Source organism: Megalobrama amblycephala, linkage group LG9, assembly GCF_018812025.1.
Source record: "Megalobrama amblycephala isolate DHTTF-2021 linkage group LG9, ASM1881202v1, whole genome shotgun sequence".
Classification (NCBI taxonomy): Eukaryota; Metazoa; Chordata; class Actinopteri; order Cypriniformes; family Xenocyprididae; genus Megalobrama; species Megalobrama amblycephala.
In genome coordinates, this window is record NC_063052.1 from 1,388,822 (window position 1) to 1,408,531 (window position 19,710).

Sequence of the window (19,710 nt, forward strand, 5' to 3'; positions counted from 1 at the left end):
ACCATTTCTTTTCACAATTTTTACTTTAATTATTCTTACTTTAAATTATTTTTTAAAAGTACAAATATTCCAGGCAATTTCTAAATTAAAATGAAGGCAAAACTGTCATTTCAACCCATTTTAGAACAGAACGCCATTGCTTGACGTTTGATGTCAAATACCCAAAAAGTAAACTGACAACTAGAGTAAAGAGTGTGAAAAATACATTTTTAGACATTCAATAACCAATGATGCTCATGATACATTGAGAAAGAAACAGAGTTCAGTGTCAAATGACAGACAGGTGCATGGAAAGTAGCATAAAAAAATAAAAAAAAATAAAAAAATCACAGACAAAAAAAAAAGTGAAATCACAAAAACAAAACATGAAAACACAGGGTTGTCAGAATAGATGAAAGATGCGCACAGCAGGGGAGTGGAAAGCAGGAAATAGAAAACAGAGTGACAGTAAGGCAACCTGTCACTATTGAGAATCTTCAGTGCCGAGATACAAGCAAACACACACACATACACACACACACACACCCGCTGGGTTTTCATGTTTTATGCATGGGGTCTTTCCATAGACATAAGGATTTTTATAATGTACAAACTGTACATTCTATCCACTAACCCTGAACCTACTTATCATACACAACTCTGCATTTTTACATTTTCAAAAAACATTACTTAGTATGATAAGCTGTTTTCCTCATAGGTACGAAGAAATGTCCTCACAAGGACAAGGATTTTAGATATTGCCATCTTTGAGAGGACATTTCGTCCCCATAACATAGGGTTTACCAACATTTAACAAACAAAAAACAATGCCAGCAAATCCAAAAACCACACAATCATTGCATGTAGCATTTAATGTAACAATATCATAAGGCCCTCGAATTATTTGATTACAGTGTAGATTTGACAAATTTTAACAAATTTGAAAAAGCATTAAAAACACTCCTCTGTGTATACATTACTACTACAGCGCAGTAGCAATTGTATGGTTTGAACTGAGGTGTTGACCTTGGTTAAATACGTCTGTGTACCACGAAACTCAAGGCACTAACATATAACAATACTCTTGGTTACATCTCCACAGCTAAAATGTACACCCTGTCCTGGAGAAAAAAATAAAATCATAGTAAATGTAAAAATATACTCTGTTATGAAAAGTGCAAAGACCATATCAATAGAACGTTCCCTCTGAAATGTACATAAATAATAAAATAGCATTATTACATGAATCCCCACAATTCAAAAAAACATAACACTTTATGACTAATTCATGTGCAAAAATAAAAATAGAGGAGGGACGGCAGAATAACATGAGATCAGCGCAGTCATTTATGCTGCGTATTGTCTTTTCAACCACATGATATACACACTAACACTAACTAGATTAGACGTTTCTTCTGTTTAACACAGAGGACTATAGAGTGCCGCAGGGATGGGATAATGTATTTTTTGAGGCCAAAACCCGTAAACAAGTTGCATTTTAGCACTTCAGATTCTATCGTTCTGAAGTTTTTGATTAAATGCCAGAAAAAAGGTCTGTGGTGAACACAAGCTCAAGATATCACGTATTAAAATAGATCACACTAACCCCCCCTTGTGATTTTTTTAAAGCTGTTACTTGTCTTGAAACAGGCAGTTGCTCACAAGTGTCTTAATGGGACTACAGAGGTTGTCTGGAACATTAAACCTCAATACACCAAACATATATACTTATCTACTCACTAGTCCGCTTTCACTTCCTCGTTGTGTTTATAATCGTGTTCTTGCTATTTAAACTCAACCTTTCAGGGAAAATGAAAATGAAGACTAAAAGAGTTGACTGAAGCTTAATGGTGGTGATGTTGAAGTCATGCGGCCGCAATGTAGTTCGTTTATACAATACATTTAGCTGCATTCAGGCTTTGAAATTCATAAAGCTTGTTGAAGATTATCATGATGAACTAAACGAGCAAGAATGAAAAACTTTTGTTGGTCACTGAGCTTATTTTCTGCAATAATCCAAAAGCCAATGTAAAAATCCTATTGGGTGTTTGTCGAGGGAACAAGGGTGATATTTGTCACTTTATCAGTCTATTAAAACAACAAAGTGCATTGCTTATTAGAAATTAGAAATTCTCTTCCACTTATATACAGAAATATCCAATCCTGTTTGATATGATGGGAAATCTCTGGAAGTTATGGCTCCATCCCTGACTGAACGGGTAAATACTTTTTTATGTCATGTCCTGTGAAGCTTTGGCATTACTGATGGGGCAGCAGTAAGGTGAATCCTGCTCGACTCTTCTTGAAGTCTGCGATGGTCTGGCCGGGTTTGGTCTCTACGGTGATACTCTTAGGTTTGCCACTCATGTGTACCTGGACTCCCGTGGAGCACACTTTCACTGGCAGAGGAGTGTTCTTCACTCTGAAATAAACAGATGACATGACATAATTACTCTTGATTCCAGACAATGCGGCTGAATACATCCCAAAAATAGCTTGTGACAGCTCGCACAGCTCCCTGTGGCCTATAAAAAAGCAGTCAAAGCTTTGCACTCAGTTGTGTTTCTGCTTTGTTTTTAGTGGTTCATAAAGAGAATTCATTGTAGTAGCTTTATTATGGGGTCAGCGTTATGTTACAGCTTAAAATAACAGCAAAAATAACGGTTACAATTTAAAATAACAGCATTTATTTGAAATTGAAATATTTTGTAACACTTTAAATGTCTTTACAATCACTTTTGATCAGTTTAACATGTTAACGCTGAATAAAAGTATTTCAAACAACTCTCAGAGTGTTTGGCATGGTAATGCATATGACAATGTTGTATGTTTGGTCTTGGCGTAATAGATCTACTACGCTGCTACTGCTGCAGAGCAAGTACAGGACTTACTACTGCCAATACAAACAAGACACGCTGCTGTGAGCAAGTAAGAAATGCTGCTGCTGTACAATATAGCATACACGAATTACCCATAGCAGATCTATACAGGTGGAGCTGGGGAAGGTGGAGGGTTTCTGAAAGTGTGCTGCACTGCTACAGCAAATGCTGACCAAGTATTTGAAGGTTAAGCTCATTGGCTACTGATATAGCAGGAACCAATATATAGCACCCTATAGAGAATGTGATTGCAAGCAGATTGAGTTAACTTATTATGCTCTATGACAAAATTACTTGTGTATGCAATCCAAAAACAAAAAGGTTTCACTTCATTTTGATGGTCCGTTTAACACAACACCAAAAAAAAGAAAAGAAAGAAAGAAAGAAAGAAAGAAAGAAAGACAAAGAAAATAAAAAAAAGCTAAAGTATTTTTAAAGTAAACTTTGTTTTAAGTACAGCCTATTATATAAGTGGTTCAGTGGCAGTAAAGTGGGGCTCAAAAAGTCCCATTTGATGGAGTCAAAAATAATGTCCTATGTAGGACAGAAAAGATGAGAAGGGACACCTCTGCTGTCTGATCTTGTCCCTGTTCCCTAAATGCACAGTCCTCTCACTTCCTCAGAGTATTTAAACATTATCACCAACTCTCATAGTGAAAAGACAACTATGGCACACAAAGTCTCTTTTATTCAAATGTCTATGAAACACATAGTGACACAAAACACATACATTACCGTTCAGAATTTTGGGGATGGTAAGATGTTTCAATGTTTTAAAAGAAGTCTCTTATGCTTACCAAGGCTGCATTTATTTGATCAAAAATACAGTAAAACTGAAATATTGTGCAAAAGCTGAATTTTCAGCAGCCATGACTTGAGTCTTCAGTGTCACAAGATCCTTATTTTTATATTCCTGGTTGGCACCTACTATAAAATAGAGCAAAATCAGATGGTCTCTTTCCTTCTGTCAGGTTTTCTCTTTCCTTCCCACTGCAAACCATGCAGTGAACCACTCAAACTTTCCTTATTAAGCCCTCCAACAGGTGGAGGGCAGTCCGCCATGAAAAAAAGTCGGTTGTGGGTCACGCAACTTCTCACTTCTCTTGTTCCCTTTCCACTCAGCTGTTCCCATCAGGGCTCAAAGCCATGGTTTGCACCCACCCATCAACCCGCTGACCTGCTTATTCACCAACTCACCGAAAGAAGGTCAGTGAAACATGGAGGCATGGAGGGCATTAAACGCTATGATCTCTGTTAAGATTTAAGGTTAAAGGAAGAGTTTAAAGTAAAAAACTCGTCATTTTCTGAGAGCTACGACTTGTACCATGTGTCCACTGAAGATTTATGGTGTGTTCGACTTGAAGTGGTGTTGTGCAGGCCGATAGGTGTATGGCATTAAAGTACTGCGAGAGCAATTCAAAAGCATACAGAGCTTGATTTACGGTAATTACGACATGGCATGCAGCATTTTATGGGATTGCGGCATCATGCTAATTTGCCCTGTTCAGTAAATCTGGTCCTTAAAGGTATAGTTTAGATAAAAATGAAAATCCTGTCAGCATTTACTCACCTTCATGTCATTCCCAACCCACAAGACTTTGTTTAATCTTCGAACACACAAATTAAGATACTTTTAATGAAACCTGAGATGTTTAGTTCATCCAAAAATGAAAATTCTGTCATTAATTACTCACCCTCATGTCGTTCTACACCCGTAAGACCTTTGTTAATCTTCGGAACACAAATTAAGATTTTTTCATAAAATCCAATGGCTCAGTGAGGCCTGCATTGCCAGCAAGATAATGAACACTTTCAAACGCCCAGAAAGCTACTAAAGACGTATTTAAAACAGTTCATGTGACTACAGTGGTTCAACCTTAAATGTTATAAAGCGACGAGAATACTTTTTGCGCCAAAAAAACAACAACAAAATAATGACTTCATTCAACAATATCTAGTGATGGGCAATTTCAAAACACTGCTTCATGAAGCTTCGAAGCTTTATGAATCTTTTGTTTCGAATCAGTGGTTCGAAGCGTGTATCAAACTGCCAAAGTCACGTGATTTCAGTAAATGAGGCTTCATTAAGTCATAAGTGTTTCGAAATTTCAATGATTCACCACTGGGGCGCTCCGAACTACTGATTCGAAACAAAAGATTCATAAAGCATCAAAGCTTCATGAATCAGTGTTTTGAAATCGCCCATCACTAGATATTGTTAAATAAAGTCGTTATTTAGTTTTTTAGTTTTCTTGTCGCTTTATAACATTAAGGTTGAACCAATTTTTGTTTTAAATATGTCTTTAGTAGCTTTCTGGGCATTGAAAGTGTTTATTGTCTTGCTGGCAATGCAGGCCTCACTGAGCCATCGGATTTTATGAAGAATATCTTAATTTGTGTTTCGAAGATGAACAAAGTTCTTACGGGTGTGAAACGACTTGAGGGTGAGTAATTAAAGACAGAATTTTCATTTTTTGGGTGAACTAACCTTTTAAAATGTCTACTTTTATGTTCTATAAACAAAAAACAACACACTGGGTTAGAATGTGGCAGTTAATGATGACAGAATAAAATTTTTTAGGTGAACTATTCTTGAACGAGACGGTTATTATTGTCTTAGACTAGTTGCGTACATGACACAGTACTTTTTTGCAATTCCTCGAAAAACTTCGGGAGGTGTAGGTTTCCGAAATGGTGCAAGTTTGTGGTTGAGTTGACCTGTTTTTCCAGGGACATGGCGTCCCAACCAATGAGAAGATGATGCATTTGGGCTGCATTATTTATTTCCATGGAAACCATACGACAGAACTGGGACGCAGCAGCAACTCCGTATGGTTCTTGTGTGCCCCGCCTTCCTTCCCCCATGAGAACTTTCTTCTTTTATTCAGCGTTTGTGTCACATATGACCGTACATCTCCATGTCCATTATAGTGAATCATTGACAACTATGTTTTGGGCCACGCCTGAAAAACCCACTTCATTACACATTCTAGTCCCTTACAGATACGTTATTCCAACAAGCCTGTCCCTAAGAGTGGAAACCAACTCAAGAATACACACACAACCGGCAGTCTGCGTCCCCGGGGCTCGGCTGTCACTGCGCATAATTTTTGTTTACCATCACACCATGAGTTTGGGCCCCGTGGGCTCAGACTGTGTGCGTTTGTTTGCAGTCTCCTCCTAATGGCCTGTTGAGTACATCACCAGCAAACGCAATTTAGCAAAGTTCCCATGAAGATACGATGTTTATTAAAAATAATTATGTTTTTGTCCTTACACTCTTAAAAATAAAGGTTCCAAAAGGAGTTTTTTTGCAGCTACGCTATAAAAAAACCCCATCTTTGATTCCGTAAAGAACCTTTCAATGAACAGTTCTTAAAAGATCCATTTTCTTCTTAGTGTGAAGAAGATTTTTCCATTAACCATTTGTGCGATGGAAAAAGTTCCATGGATGTTAAATGTTCTTCATGGAACCACAGATGCCAAAAAAGAACCACAAAAATATTAGGCAGCACAACTGTTTTCAACATTTATCATTTTAAAAAATGTTTCTTGAGCAGCAAATCAGCATTTTAGAATGATTTCTGAAGGATCATGTGACACTGAAGACTGGAGTAATGATGCTGAAAATTCAGCTATGCAATCATAGGAATAAATTACATTTTAAAAATATTAAAATAGAAAAACATTATTTAAAACCACAATAATATTTTACAGTACTACAGTTTTTACTGCATTTATGATCAAATGAATGCAGCCATGGTAAGAATAAGAGACTTCTTTCAAAAACATTGAAAAATCTTACCAATGCCAAACTTTTGAACTGTAGTATAAATATAATAAAAACCTTCAAAAATGTTTGCTGGTGAAGGCTCACCATGACGCTGCACTTGTGTTTTAAGGTTTCTATTACTATCACTTTTATGGTTTATTAATAACACTATGGCATCTGAGGTCAGTGGAAACTCTCTTCCACCTTTCACTCTGCCACTTTCTCTCAGTTTCATCCTGAACTAAACAAACTTCTGCATCTTCGTTGCTTTTAAAATCATTCTCACCTCAGGCATTCATCCATAACACAACATCACTTCTTTCTCCCTCTCTCAAACTGTCAGCCATTTTCCCAAAGGCAAAGGCTCTCAGGACAGGAGCTGAGAATGCACATCTGTCAACAACGAGACAGAAGTGACAAACTCTCTCAGAGAGACAAAAGGTGGAAGATAGATAGATACAAAAAGACTACAGGGGCAGACAATAGACTGATAGAGAGAAAGAGAATGAAAGGACAGGAAATTATTGCAGGTTTTCAAGAACTGAAACGAAGGAAAATATCAGGCTAGTTTGAGCCCAAATCTTAGATTAGAGCAAAATAAAATAAAAAGAAATCTTAAGTGTACCCAAATATTTGAATAGTAGTCTATGCTAATAGGTAATGACAGAATATTCACTTTTTGGTAAACTATCCAAGTCAATTATAAACTTGAAATCTACAGTACAGTGAATTCAATATACAGTATGTAATTGTGAAAATACATAGCAACAAATCTACTGCATCCAATTCTACTTATTGTGCCAACATTGAGTGCAATAACCTACTCTATAATCGTAATTATTGTAGGGATAGAATAAGAAAAGATTCACAAAAAAAAAAAAAAAAAAAAAAACTTATGTGTGTTTTTTCTGTAATGCAGCTTTTTGTATGCACAAACTAAAAGCCTTCTGGGCCCTATAACAAACCACAGCAGTCATAAGACACCAGGAGGGACCATTAAGAGTCCACAGATTGAAGCCCATTTAAAACACACTCAGCCACATACACAATTACTCATGCTCACATATACACACACTCCTCCATCTCCACTACTCCCCATCATCTCTCCTGCAATCCTAATTAGCACTTCCTCAGCTGCTTGGCAACTATCGTCGGGGCAACAGCAGCATCTGCGTCCCACAGAGGTGTGGAGGAACAGGCTGTTTTACTGAGTGTGAGTGGGGGGAAATCGGGCTAAAATGCTGGGCTAAAAACGCATGCTGATCCTCTATGTGATGTGACAAAAACCATCATCAACGAAAAAGAATTCACGGTAAAAAAAACCCAAAAAACAACTCAATTAATTGATTTTATGCAAGGAACAGACTGAAATTTTGGCTCACAAATTTCATATTATGAAACATTCATTTGGTGTCATTGACGTCAAACCTGGAGGAAAACATCTTGAGATTGTGATATGCATAAATGAGAATGAAATCGAGTTCTGGAAAGAGGAAGGTTTTCAGTAGGGCTGCAGGACTAATCAAAATAAAAAGGAAATTGCAATATAGCTTAATGTGATTATCAAAATGCAAAAGCTGCAATTTTACTAAAATATATGCGCTGTGTGTTTCAGAGTGAAGTGCGGAACTGTGTTCATTTAAACACGTACAGCTCATTATCCTCTGGTGTTTACAGTGTCTCGGAGCGGTTCGGTTCACAGTAAATGCTGGTTTGGGTCGCTTTAACATGTACAAATAATCTTCCCAAACTTGTAATGAGAAGCACTTATCAACAAAAAACAAGCTCACTGCAGTTTTTACAATAGTGATATTTATTACAATAGTAATATTTATTATTTTTATATTTTTATTTATTATTAATAATTATTTCAGCCAAATTGTGCAGCCCTACAAACAAGCATATAGAATAAAGTCATTATTTTTGGTTTATTTTTGTGCATAAAAAGTATTCTCGTCACTTCATAAAATTAAGGTTGAATCACTGCAGTCACGTCGACGGTTTTAAAGGTGCCATCGAAAGTTTTTTTACAAGATGTAATATAAGTCTAAGGTGTCCCCTGAATGTGTTTGTGAAGTTTCAGCTCAAAATACCCCATAGATTTTTTTTTATTAATTTTTTTAACTGCCTATTTTGGGGCATCATTAAATATGAGCCGATTTATGCTGTGCGGCCCCTTTAAATCTCTTGCTCTCCGCCCATGGAGCTCGCGCTTGCCTTAAACAGTGCCTAAACAAAGTTTACACAGCTAATATAACCCTCAAAATGGAACTTTACAAAGTGTTCATCATGAATGCGGCATGTATGCGTCAGATTATGTGAGTATTGTATACTGTTATATTGTTTACATTTGATTCTGAATGAATTTGAGGCTGTGCTCCATGGCTAACGGCTAATGCTACACTGTTGGAGAGATTTATAAAGAATGAAGTTGTTTATGCATTATACAGACTGCAAGTGTTTAAAAAATGAAAATAGCAACGGCTCTTGTCTCCGTGAATACAGTAAGAAACGCTGGTAACTTTAACCACATTTAACTGTACATTAGAAACATGCTAACGAAAAATTTAGAAAGACAATTTACAAATATCACTACAAATATCATGATATCATGGATCATGTCAGTTATTATTGCTCCATCTGCCATTTTTCGCTATTGTTCTTGCTTGCTTACCTAGTCTGATGATTCAGCTGTGCACATCCAGACGTTAATACTGGCTGCCCTTGTCTAATGCCTTTCATAATGTTGGGAACATGGGCTGGCATATGCAAATATTGGGGGCGTACACCCCGACTGTTACGTAACAGTCGGTGTTACGTTGAGATTCGCCTGTTCTTCGGAGGTCTTTTAAACAAATGAGATTTATATAAGAAGGAGGAAACAATGGAGTTTGAGACTCACTGTATGTCATTTCCATGTACTGAACTCTTGTTATTCAACTATGCCAAGATAAACTCAATTTTTCATTCGAGGGCACCTTTAACAATGTCTTTAGTACCTTTCTGGACCTTGACAGTGGTGGTTAAATTTCTGTCTATTCAGGAGTCATAGAGCTCTCGGATTTCATCTAAAATATCTTCATTTGTGTTTCAAAGATGAAAAAAGGACTTACGCTTGAACGACATGAGGGTGAGTAATTAATTACAGATATTTCATTTTTGGGTGAACTAATCTTTTACATTTCAGTCTGTTCCTTAAATAAAATGTATCATATGGCTTAGATACAGTAGTGTCATATGCAAGTCATATGGACTTCTCTGTTTTTAGTACTTTTGACAACTCCTCACTTTAAGTTTCATTGTATGGAAAAAAGCAGCTTTAAAATTTTAAATGGAGGTCGGTCAAACGATCGGTCATTTCCGAAAAAAAAAAAAAAAAAAATACAACTGTATATGCTTTATAAACACAAATGATCGGCTTACACGTGCTTCCGCGCTTACGCTGTATGTCCTACGCCTTCCCTATTCTATTTACGGAAAAAAACAGAACTGCATTCGAAAATGACTAATCGTTTCACTAGATAAGACCCTTATTCCTCGTCTGGTATCGTTTAAAGCCCTTTGAAGCTGCACTGAAACTGTAATTTTGACCTTAAACTGTTTGGAGACCACTGAAGTCCACTATAAGGAGAATAATCCTGGAATGTTTTCATCAAAAACCTTAATTTCTTTTCGAAGAAAGACAGACATGAACATCTTGGATGACATGGGGTGAGTAAATTATCAGGAAAATTTTATTTGAAAGTGGACTAATCCTTTAATAATGACCATTTTCATTTTTAGATGAATTAATTAGTGTACTACACTGATCGATTTTAAAAATCTATTAGCTAAACCTGAAAATTAGAATTATTGAGAATTATTCAATAAATTGAAACTTGGCTGCAATAACACCTTGTGTAATATAAGATAATATAAGTTATATAATCATATAGTTAATCACGTAGATTACTTCTAGCCTGATTAAGTCTCTGTGACACTTAATGCACATCTTTGGAAGGAAGGACGAGATAAGCTGCTCATCAACTCAGCCTGAGAAGATAGTTCCCTTATTGATACACAGAATCACACCAGTGGAGAATTACACAACAGGTTCTTCCTTCCTATGGGAGGGAAACCAACCAACCAACCAACACACACACACGCACACACACACAACAGGGATGATGTCACGTATGGCAACAATAGAGCTGATTATTCTGGTCAAAATGTCTGCAGATGACACAAACACAAACAATCTCAGTTAACCCTGCAGAGTGGCACAAACACACACTTCCATACACAGTACTGCTTATCATACTCAAGCACACACAACACATAGAACAAATGGTGTTTAGAAGACAGCTCATCTACACCACCATTCAAAAGTTTGGTATCAGCAACATTTATTTTTTTAAATGAATACTTTTATTCAGCAAGGATGTAAAATTGATCAAAAGCAAAAGTAAAGACATTTACAATGTTACAAAACATTTGCATTTCAAATAAATGCTGTTCTTTTTAACTTATTTATCAAAGAATCCTAAAAATGTATCACAGATTCAAGTTCATAGTCATTTCTTTGTTATATAAATGTATCTAATGAAAGTCACATTGACCTACCAATGGAAAAGCATTATTATTTTCCTATAATTTGCAGTTAGACTGAATTGATTAAACCTGGGATAAGCTTTTAAGCCTTAGCACTGCCCACAGACAGCTCTGTTAATTGTTACGACAGGCAGAGTGAAGAATTAGTGAACAGATCAACAAAGACATTTGCAATATTATAATGCTCATATGTTCTTGGTTATACCTTATTATAGTACACTCTATATCAGTGGTTCCCAATCCAGGTCCTGGAGTACCCTCAATGGTGCACATTTATGTCTCTCTTATATAACACACACATATTTGAGGTCGGGCAGTCTACTAACAACTGATGAGTTGAATCCGGTGTGTTTGCTTAGGGAGACATCTAAACTGCAGTGCTGGGGGTTCTCCAGGACCAGGATTGGAAACCACTGCTCTATAATATTTAAAGAAATAATTAGGTCATTATTATAATGTTACTTATTACATAAATAAAATGATTCATTTGAATGTGCAGTTGATTTTAATGTGTATTCAAAGTATTTGTCAAGCTGAATAATAATAATGACCCCTGCATATAGCCTCGGAAATTATTTTCATTGCGATGTTATGTATGTCACACTTGCCTGCTTTAAATTGTATTACTGTATGAATAATATTCATACATAATGAATATATGCCATGAATTTAATGGTCGGGACAACCTGTCAATCACTGCAATAGCAAACCACAACAATCCAAAGATCCAATCAATTCCTGATGGACAAAATCAAGTCCTGCCCTACATTTTTTCTTTGATTTGATTTATGATGTTCCTCTAGATGAGACTATACCGCTGATGAAATCATCATCTAATCTAATACTTCAATTTCTGGTCTCCATTCCTGTAAACCTGCTATACTGCTTGGTAAAGTTGATCTATTTAGGTGCAAGAAAATTCACAACTGGTAATTTTTGGAGGATAATTAAGAAGACAAACAATCTCTGCTAACCCCTTTGGCTCCAGAATCTCTCACAGTCTCACACACCAGAGCTACAAAAAGCTACTTAGGCCAACACTGCCTTTGGCCAAAACGTCACCAAGACGCACACACACACACACACACACGCACACGCACACACACACACACACACACACACACACACACACACACACACACACACACACACACACACACACACACACACACACACACAGCTGTCTTAGCAGATGGCCAAAGAGGGGTTTAAACTACCCAACAACACACACACACATTCATACAGTCTTTCCACAAACAAACACACATGGCACAGTCATAATGTTGACTGCTTAATGCTTAAGTCAGGTGAGGGTTAGGTGACCCAGAGTAGAGGTCACAGGGTTTAAAGACAGGCATCATAACAGAAATGAATCCCTGTTTGAATTGAGATAAAGACAAGAGCTCTCAACATGCATGCAAAGCAGAATATGGAATCTATATGGAATATATATATATCTATATTATAATATTTACAAACTTTATCCCAGATCATGAGAGCTTTGATCAGATTTTTTTTTAAAAATGAGAAGAATGCTGTTACGTGCCTGAATAATATAGCACAAGCACACTTTGAGCAAAATTTCTTAAAAGGATTTTTTTTTTTTAAATGACACATGAAAGAAAATATTAAAATCATTGACGCTTCGTGGCTGTCAAGCTTTAGTGGATGAGGTTCATATTTAATGTGATTCTCTACACCTGTGGTTACTCTGATAGGACACTTGTGTGAACTTGACTTTATACATCCACTAAAAATCACCTTGAGAACAGCTGGGAAAAAGTTTTGGTTAAATACTTTTTGGAGCTTTTCTACAGTTCATACATATTTTATGCACCAATTTGCATATATTACTCTTCCAGGTCATATTTGTCTGTTCTCTTAAAATTGACTTGTAGATAAAAGCTCAAGGGGAGCATGTTCATCTAATCCTGTCAATCACAAAGCAAGTTTATTATCACTCTTGTGACAAATCATCTGTGATGTCTCCAACACCCCAACTCACCATTTCCCCAACACCTCCATTTTTATTCATTTCAATTCATATTTAATATATTAAATATTGTATAATCGTTATTAAGTAGTCTGAGGGAAGATGTGAAGCATACTCTCTAGTCTCTATCAATAATGTTTACCTTCATCTCACCGAATGATAATATGAATTAGGATGTTAACTGTGAGATGTCTGTTTCATTGTTACGAAAATGATATTTTATACCGTATTCTCTAATACTAATCAAAGCCTTTATGTTATTTGTCAGTTTCACAAATGTTTCAAATGTTTTTACTACTTTTCTGGACACTGAATGTGCTAATTTCGTTGCTTTCAATGGAGGATAAAAAAAACCCTCTTGGATTTCATCAAAATATCTTTATTTGTGTTCCGAAGATGAACAAAGGTCGGGTTTGGAATGACATGAGGGTGAGTAATTAATGACAGAAATTTCATTTTTGGGTGAACTAACCCTTTAAGGTGCAAATTTGGTAGTTCAGGTAGATTGGTGTATAATATTATATCACTTAAAAAAAAATATACAGTTACAAGCTATAAAATATACAGGCCAATATACCAATATGCCATTCTGTAATACTTGAAACACTGTCTCAGTATTTTTAGCAGAGAATTTCTAGCAACCAAGCTGCCAGTTTGTTTGTTTGTTTGTTTGTTTGTTTTTCCCATAAAATGAACAGGATATTTTTACAGTGAAGACACAATGTCAATGTTTTTATCTGGTAATATATTGGATTAGGACTATGCTACTTTGGAGGAATATTGTTCCAGGTCCAACAAGACATGTCAATCCAGGCACATGCCCTACTTGGCAAAATTATGGTCACCTTCTGTTTAGAGCTGGCAAAAGGTTATTTTTACATCTATTCAACTGAAACCTCACACATACTTTAAAATGGTCCATCTTGTCTTCATTTTTGTGCTTAACATTCCCCTTAAGATCTTTTTAAAATGGAAAAATCCGACATAATTTTTAAAGCAATGAAAGCCGTAGTTGGTGCATCAAATGCACGTGTGTGCATTGTCATCTGCTTTCCCGCCCACCCCCACGCGCACATGCTCACACACTATTTGCCTTCCTCCACACTTCCACAGGCCCCTCTGACGTCTCCTTTTGATGATGTCGTAAAGGGGGCATGACCCCATGGATTGACTCGCAGATGGCAGCACAATGGGTTTAAAGCAGACGTGCAGAACAGTGATTGCAGACACCCACTGAATTACACACACCGCACACCTGCCACACACACACACACACACACACACACACACACACACACACACACACTGTATACACAACCAGGCTGTTGTCTGCCCCATGCCCTAATATTGCCTCCCTTGGAGCAGGTTATGTGTCAAACCTGAAAATGCCATTGTATGAACCAGCATCTCACAACATGGATGCATACAGTACAGTCCAAAAGTTTGGAACCACTAAGATTTTTAATGTTTTTAAAAGAAGTTTCGTCTGCTCACCAAGGCTACATTTATTTAATTAAAACTACAGTAAAAAACAGTAATATTGTGAAATATTATTACAATTTAAAATAACTGTGTACTATTTAAATATATTTGACAAAGTAATTTATTCCTGTGATGCAAAGCTGAATTGTCAGCATCGTTACTCCAGTCTTCAGTGTCACATGATCCTTCAGAAATCATTCTAATATGCTGATTTGCTGCTCAAGAAACATTTATGATTATTTTTAATGTTGAAAACAGTTGTGTACTTTTTTTTTCAGGATTCCTTGATGAATAGAAAGTTCAAAAGAACAGCATTTATCTGAAATACAAAGCTTCTGTAGCATTATACACTACCGTTCAAAAGTTTGGGGTCAGTAAGAATTTTTTTTTTAATTTTTTTTTAAAGAAATTAAAGAAATGAATACTTTTATTCAGCAAGGATGCAGTAAATCAATCAAAAGTGGCAGTAAAGACATTTATAATGTTACAAAAGATTAGATTTCAGATAAACACTGTTCTTTTGAACTTTCTATTCATCAAATAATCCTGAAAAAAATATTGTACACAAATATTTTGTACAATTGTACACATTAAATGTTTCTTGAGCAGCAGATCAGCATATTAGAATGATTTCTGAAGGATCATGTGACACTGAAGACTGGAGTAATGATGCTGAAAATTCAGCTTTGCCATCACAGGAATAAATTACTTTGTGAAATATATTCAAATAGAAAACAGTTATTTTAAATTGTAATAATATTTCACAATATTATTGTTTTTTACTGTATTTTTAATTAAATAAATGTAGCCTTGGTGAGCAGACGAAACTTCTTTTAAAAACATTAAAAATCTTAGTGGTTCCAAACTTTTGGACTGTACTGTATGTGTGTATGCATTTACAAAACAATCTTCCACACTACTATATACAAAAAATGTTATGATGGAAGAAATGGGTATCTTTAAAATCAACTCATGAAGTAAATAATTGTAAATGTACACAACTGTTCAAAAGTTTGGCGTCACCAAAGCTGCATTTATTTGATCAAAAGTAAATTAAAAATCAATAATATTTTGAAATTGTATTACAACTTAGAATAACTGTTTTCTATTTCAATATATTAAAATGTAATTTATGTGTATTATTTCGTACCCTAGCCTGTGATCGCCCTGCTGAGTGATTATGAACACTTCTGTTTAGCCTCCTCCTCCCCAGCACCACCTGTAGAGATCTGCTACAAGGGTTTTAATACATTTTTGCAGCAGCGTTTCCTTTTTGTATGTTATTTTAACTAAGCTGAACAAATCTTTGTATTTGCTCAGCAGCAGCATAGCAGATCTCGTCCGCCAGAATCTATGTCAATAAACGCTGGTTAAATAATTCACTCCAAGAGTTGTCATGATTTAAATATTTTCAGGATTTGATGCATAGAACTTGTAAAATTTATGTGCAATAGAAATCAATTTATTGCATCCTTGCTGAACAAAAGTAACAATTTCTTAAAAAAATAAAATAAATAAATAAATCATAGTGACCCAAACTTTTGGATGGTATTATACCTCATCAGCATGTGCATTTACCATAAAGCAACACACACGGACAATAAACTTTTGAACTGAATCAATTTAGAAGCTATTTAATTAAAGGGATAGTTCCAAAAAGAAAATTCTGTCATCATTTACTCCCCCTCAAGTTGTTCCAAACCTGTAAAAATGTCTTTGTTCTGATGAACACGAAGGAAGATATTTGGAAGAATGTTTGTAACCAAGCAGATCTTGCCATAGTAGGGGGGAAAAAATACTATGGTAGTCAATGGGAGGGCGAGATCTGCTTGGTTACAAACATTCTTCCAAATATATTCCTTTGTGTACAGCAGAACAAAAAAAAATGTATACAGGTTTAGAACAACTTGAGGGTGAGTAAATGATGACAGAATTTTCATTTTTGGGTGAACTATCCCTTTAATCTAAATGACATTTTTTATTGTCCAGCAGGCAAAAACCATAGGTCTGATAACTTATATTTGTAATAGCAACAAACCAAACAATATGAGGTATGATTCATCCCTTTAGCACAAATGGTGAGATGAACCAAATAGAAAACATATGTGCCAATTTCTCTATGTAATCGTGTTGATTTTCTATGGTTTTGAAACACTTTTATGCCATTTTCAGCAAATTTTGAATGCAAATGTCTAAAAATGTCATGTGGTTTAACCATCAAGTAAAATATAGTTTTTACAGCTTGAATATGTGTACCGGTATGCATACCTTAATCATTTTTTATATCATTACAATTACAATAAACAACCAGAGGTAAAAACAACAACATAAATTATACTACTTTATAAGGTTTCTTTTAAAATAAAAGTCATACTTTTAATGATGCCTTTTCTTTATTATGAAAATGGAGAGTTTTAGCACCACCATTTTTGACTTTATGTCCTCCAAAATAAATAAATAAATAATAATAATTTTTAATTCAGAAATTAAAAATATGTTCATCATAGAAATCGTATATTCAATAAACTGTCTGTATGAAATGCATTGTTAATGTAGTTTTAAATACAGAAAATTTAGAGATTTGGACAAAAATTTAGCATCATGTGATTTGGCCATAATTCTAAGGGCTGTTTAAATCCCGAACACTAAGAATAAGCAATAGTAATAGTGATGATCGCATTAGTAGCAGAAAGACTTGCACATCAATTGCAAAATGTGCAAGGTGAAGATTATTGGCATGGACTCTTACCGTGTAAAGTGGTCCGTAAGGGCGCCCACCAATTCCCCTACACGGTCTTGATTTGGGTTCAGTTGACCCCTCTGCAAGTGCACTAGAACGTCATCCTGAGAAGCAGTATGTAGCGCCACCATCTGGTCACTGCCACTTGTTACGCTTAAACCAACCACCTGTGGGTTTCAAGAGAGTGTAAAACAGCAATACAAACACATGAAAACATGTTAACACGTTGCATAGCAAGTGTTGGTGCACAATGAAGTCAAAGCATTTGTGTCCAATAAATTCATCTTTCCTGAGTCCAGCAGATCCATTTGTCCACCAACAACTGGCATTCAGTCAACCTTTGCCTTTGCAATCCCAGATTAAAAAGCTCATTCAAAACACAATCACTTCCTGTGCTTCAGCACATGATTGACTCAGTAACCTTGAGAATGAGTAATATGCTGGAAATAATCGTGAATGAATGACTTGATTGTTGCAATTACTCAAATAGTGTGACCAATCGAAGTTGTGCGTCAGAAAACTGTGTGTGTGCCTGGCTGGTACGCTTGACTCTGAGAATAGAAACGGTCCTGGGGATTCTGTTCGCATGTTTGTGCACATGAATGCCCATGTGCATTTATGTTCTTTAATATGTGTGTATTTGTGTATGTATGCTTTAAAAACGATGAAATCATTCCCTAAATGTATCAGATATTTAAATTCGCAGTTTCTTATGAAAAAAAAATAAATATTGGTGACTGTACTGCACACATTTTTGTCCAATCAAATGCTCCCTACAAAAGAGGATGTCTTTCACATTATACCACCAGCAGCTCATATGATTATTGGCTAATATGTTTATGTCATTTTAGTATTATTTATATTCTATTATAGTATTTATGAATATTTTGAATGAGCTTTCATTTTTATATTTTCCGTTTTCATTTTACTTTAATTTTCATTTTCATTTTAGTATTTCAAGTTTTATAGTATAGTGCACAGTACAGGTACTATACTGCAACAATAGCAACAATAATATTCTTTTTTCTAAACACAGCCTTTATTATTATTATTTCATTGTTTGTGAGGTAATTTTGTAAATTAACTAAATTAACTTATTTAAAAAGCCCTTCAATATTTCCCACCCAAACAGATTTAAAGGGGTCTTTGAGTGCATAGGGTTCATTAAAGTCTAGTGTGTGTTTCTAAGTGTGCATGAACGTGAAGGGTTATGAACAGCAGTAGGTGCGTCACCACTGTGCCTGAAAGGAAGAGAGTGATCAGGCAGCGTTAAGCCTCTTTACTGCCACTCGGATGGACACACACTATAACACACAAACATGCGCGCGCGCACACACGTTAAATCACTTTGTGCCCTGCCGTATATGCATCTGACCTTGCTGTCTGAGATTGTGAGAAATGAGGGTGTGCAAGGAAACACTGCACTGTGCTCCAATCAATCAGACACGCACGCACGCACGCACGCACACACACACACACACACACACACACACACACACACACACACACACACACACACACAGGTTTGTTTAGCTATCAAAGTTAGGACATTCCATAATGGTTTTTTTATACTGTACAAACTGTATATCCTCCTACACTACCCCTAAACCTACCCATCACAGAAAACATTCTGCATTTTTACATTTTTAATAAAACATTGTTTGGTATGTTTTTAAAGCTATTTTAAATATGAGGACTCATGAAATGTTCTCATATTTCATGTTTACATCGTAATACCAGTGTAATTTGCCTGGCAAGGCCAGACTGACATATCTTCTACAAGATTATATCATTCAGGGGTGCGTTTCCCAAAGCGAACTATGGTCGCAAGTTCCGTCGTTACCAATAGAGTTCAATGGGACTTGCGACCATGGTTCACTAACGATGCTTTCGAGAAACTCACCCCTGGTCAGTCCCGGTCCCAGTGCCCAAGGAAGTCGACCGGAAGTTGAAGTCGGCCGCGTGCCGCCATCTTGTAGCAGAACTTCACTTGCGTTAGCATCCCATTGACTCCCATTCATTTTGGCGTCACTTTGACAGCGAATAACTTTACATCTGAGGCGTTTAAAGACTCCATTTGTCCATTATTTATTTCTAAAGATACACGACAATGTATAAAGGGCTCCATTACCTTCTATGTTACATTATGGCCCCGTAGAAACAGTTTTTGTAAAAATAGGCTAACGATTGCGTCATAACCACTCGACTCTCTGTCGCACAGTAGAGAAATTACCGTACAGACAGGAGGAGAAACTCGAAGGCAATAGTATGCATT

The 19,710-nt window shown here is 36.0% G+C and overlaps 1 protein-coding gene across 1 annotated transcript in view; it reads right to left on the minus strand.

Moving 5' to 3' along the window:
• Positions 1 to 836: 836 nt before the first annotated feature.
• myo1g (myosin IG) overlaps positions 837 to 19,710 on the minus strand; it is a 54,671-nt gene continuing 35,797 nt past the window's right edge. The window contains exons 21-22 of the mRNA XM_048201117.1: positions 17,445 to 17,602; positions 837 to 2,401 (exon numbers count right to left, since the gene is read on the minus strand). Coding sequence (XP_048057074.1) covers positions 2,239 to 2,401; positions 17,445 to 17,602 — 321 coding nt within the window. The 3' untranslated portion in view covers positions 837 to 2,238. The remainder of the gene's footprint in view (positions 2,402 to 17,444; positions 17,603 to 19,710) is intronic.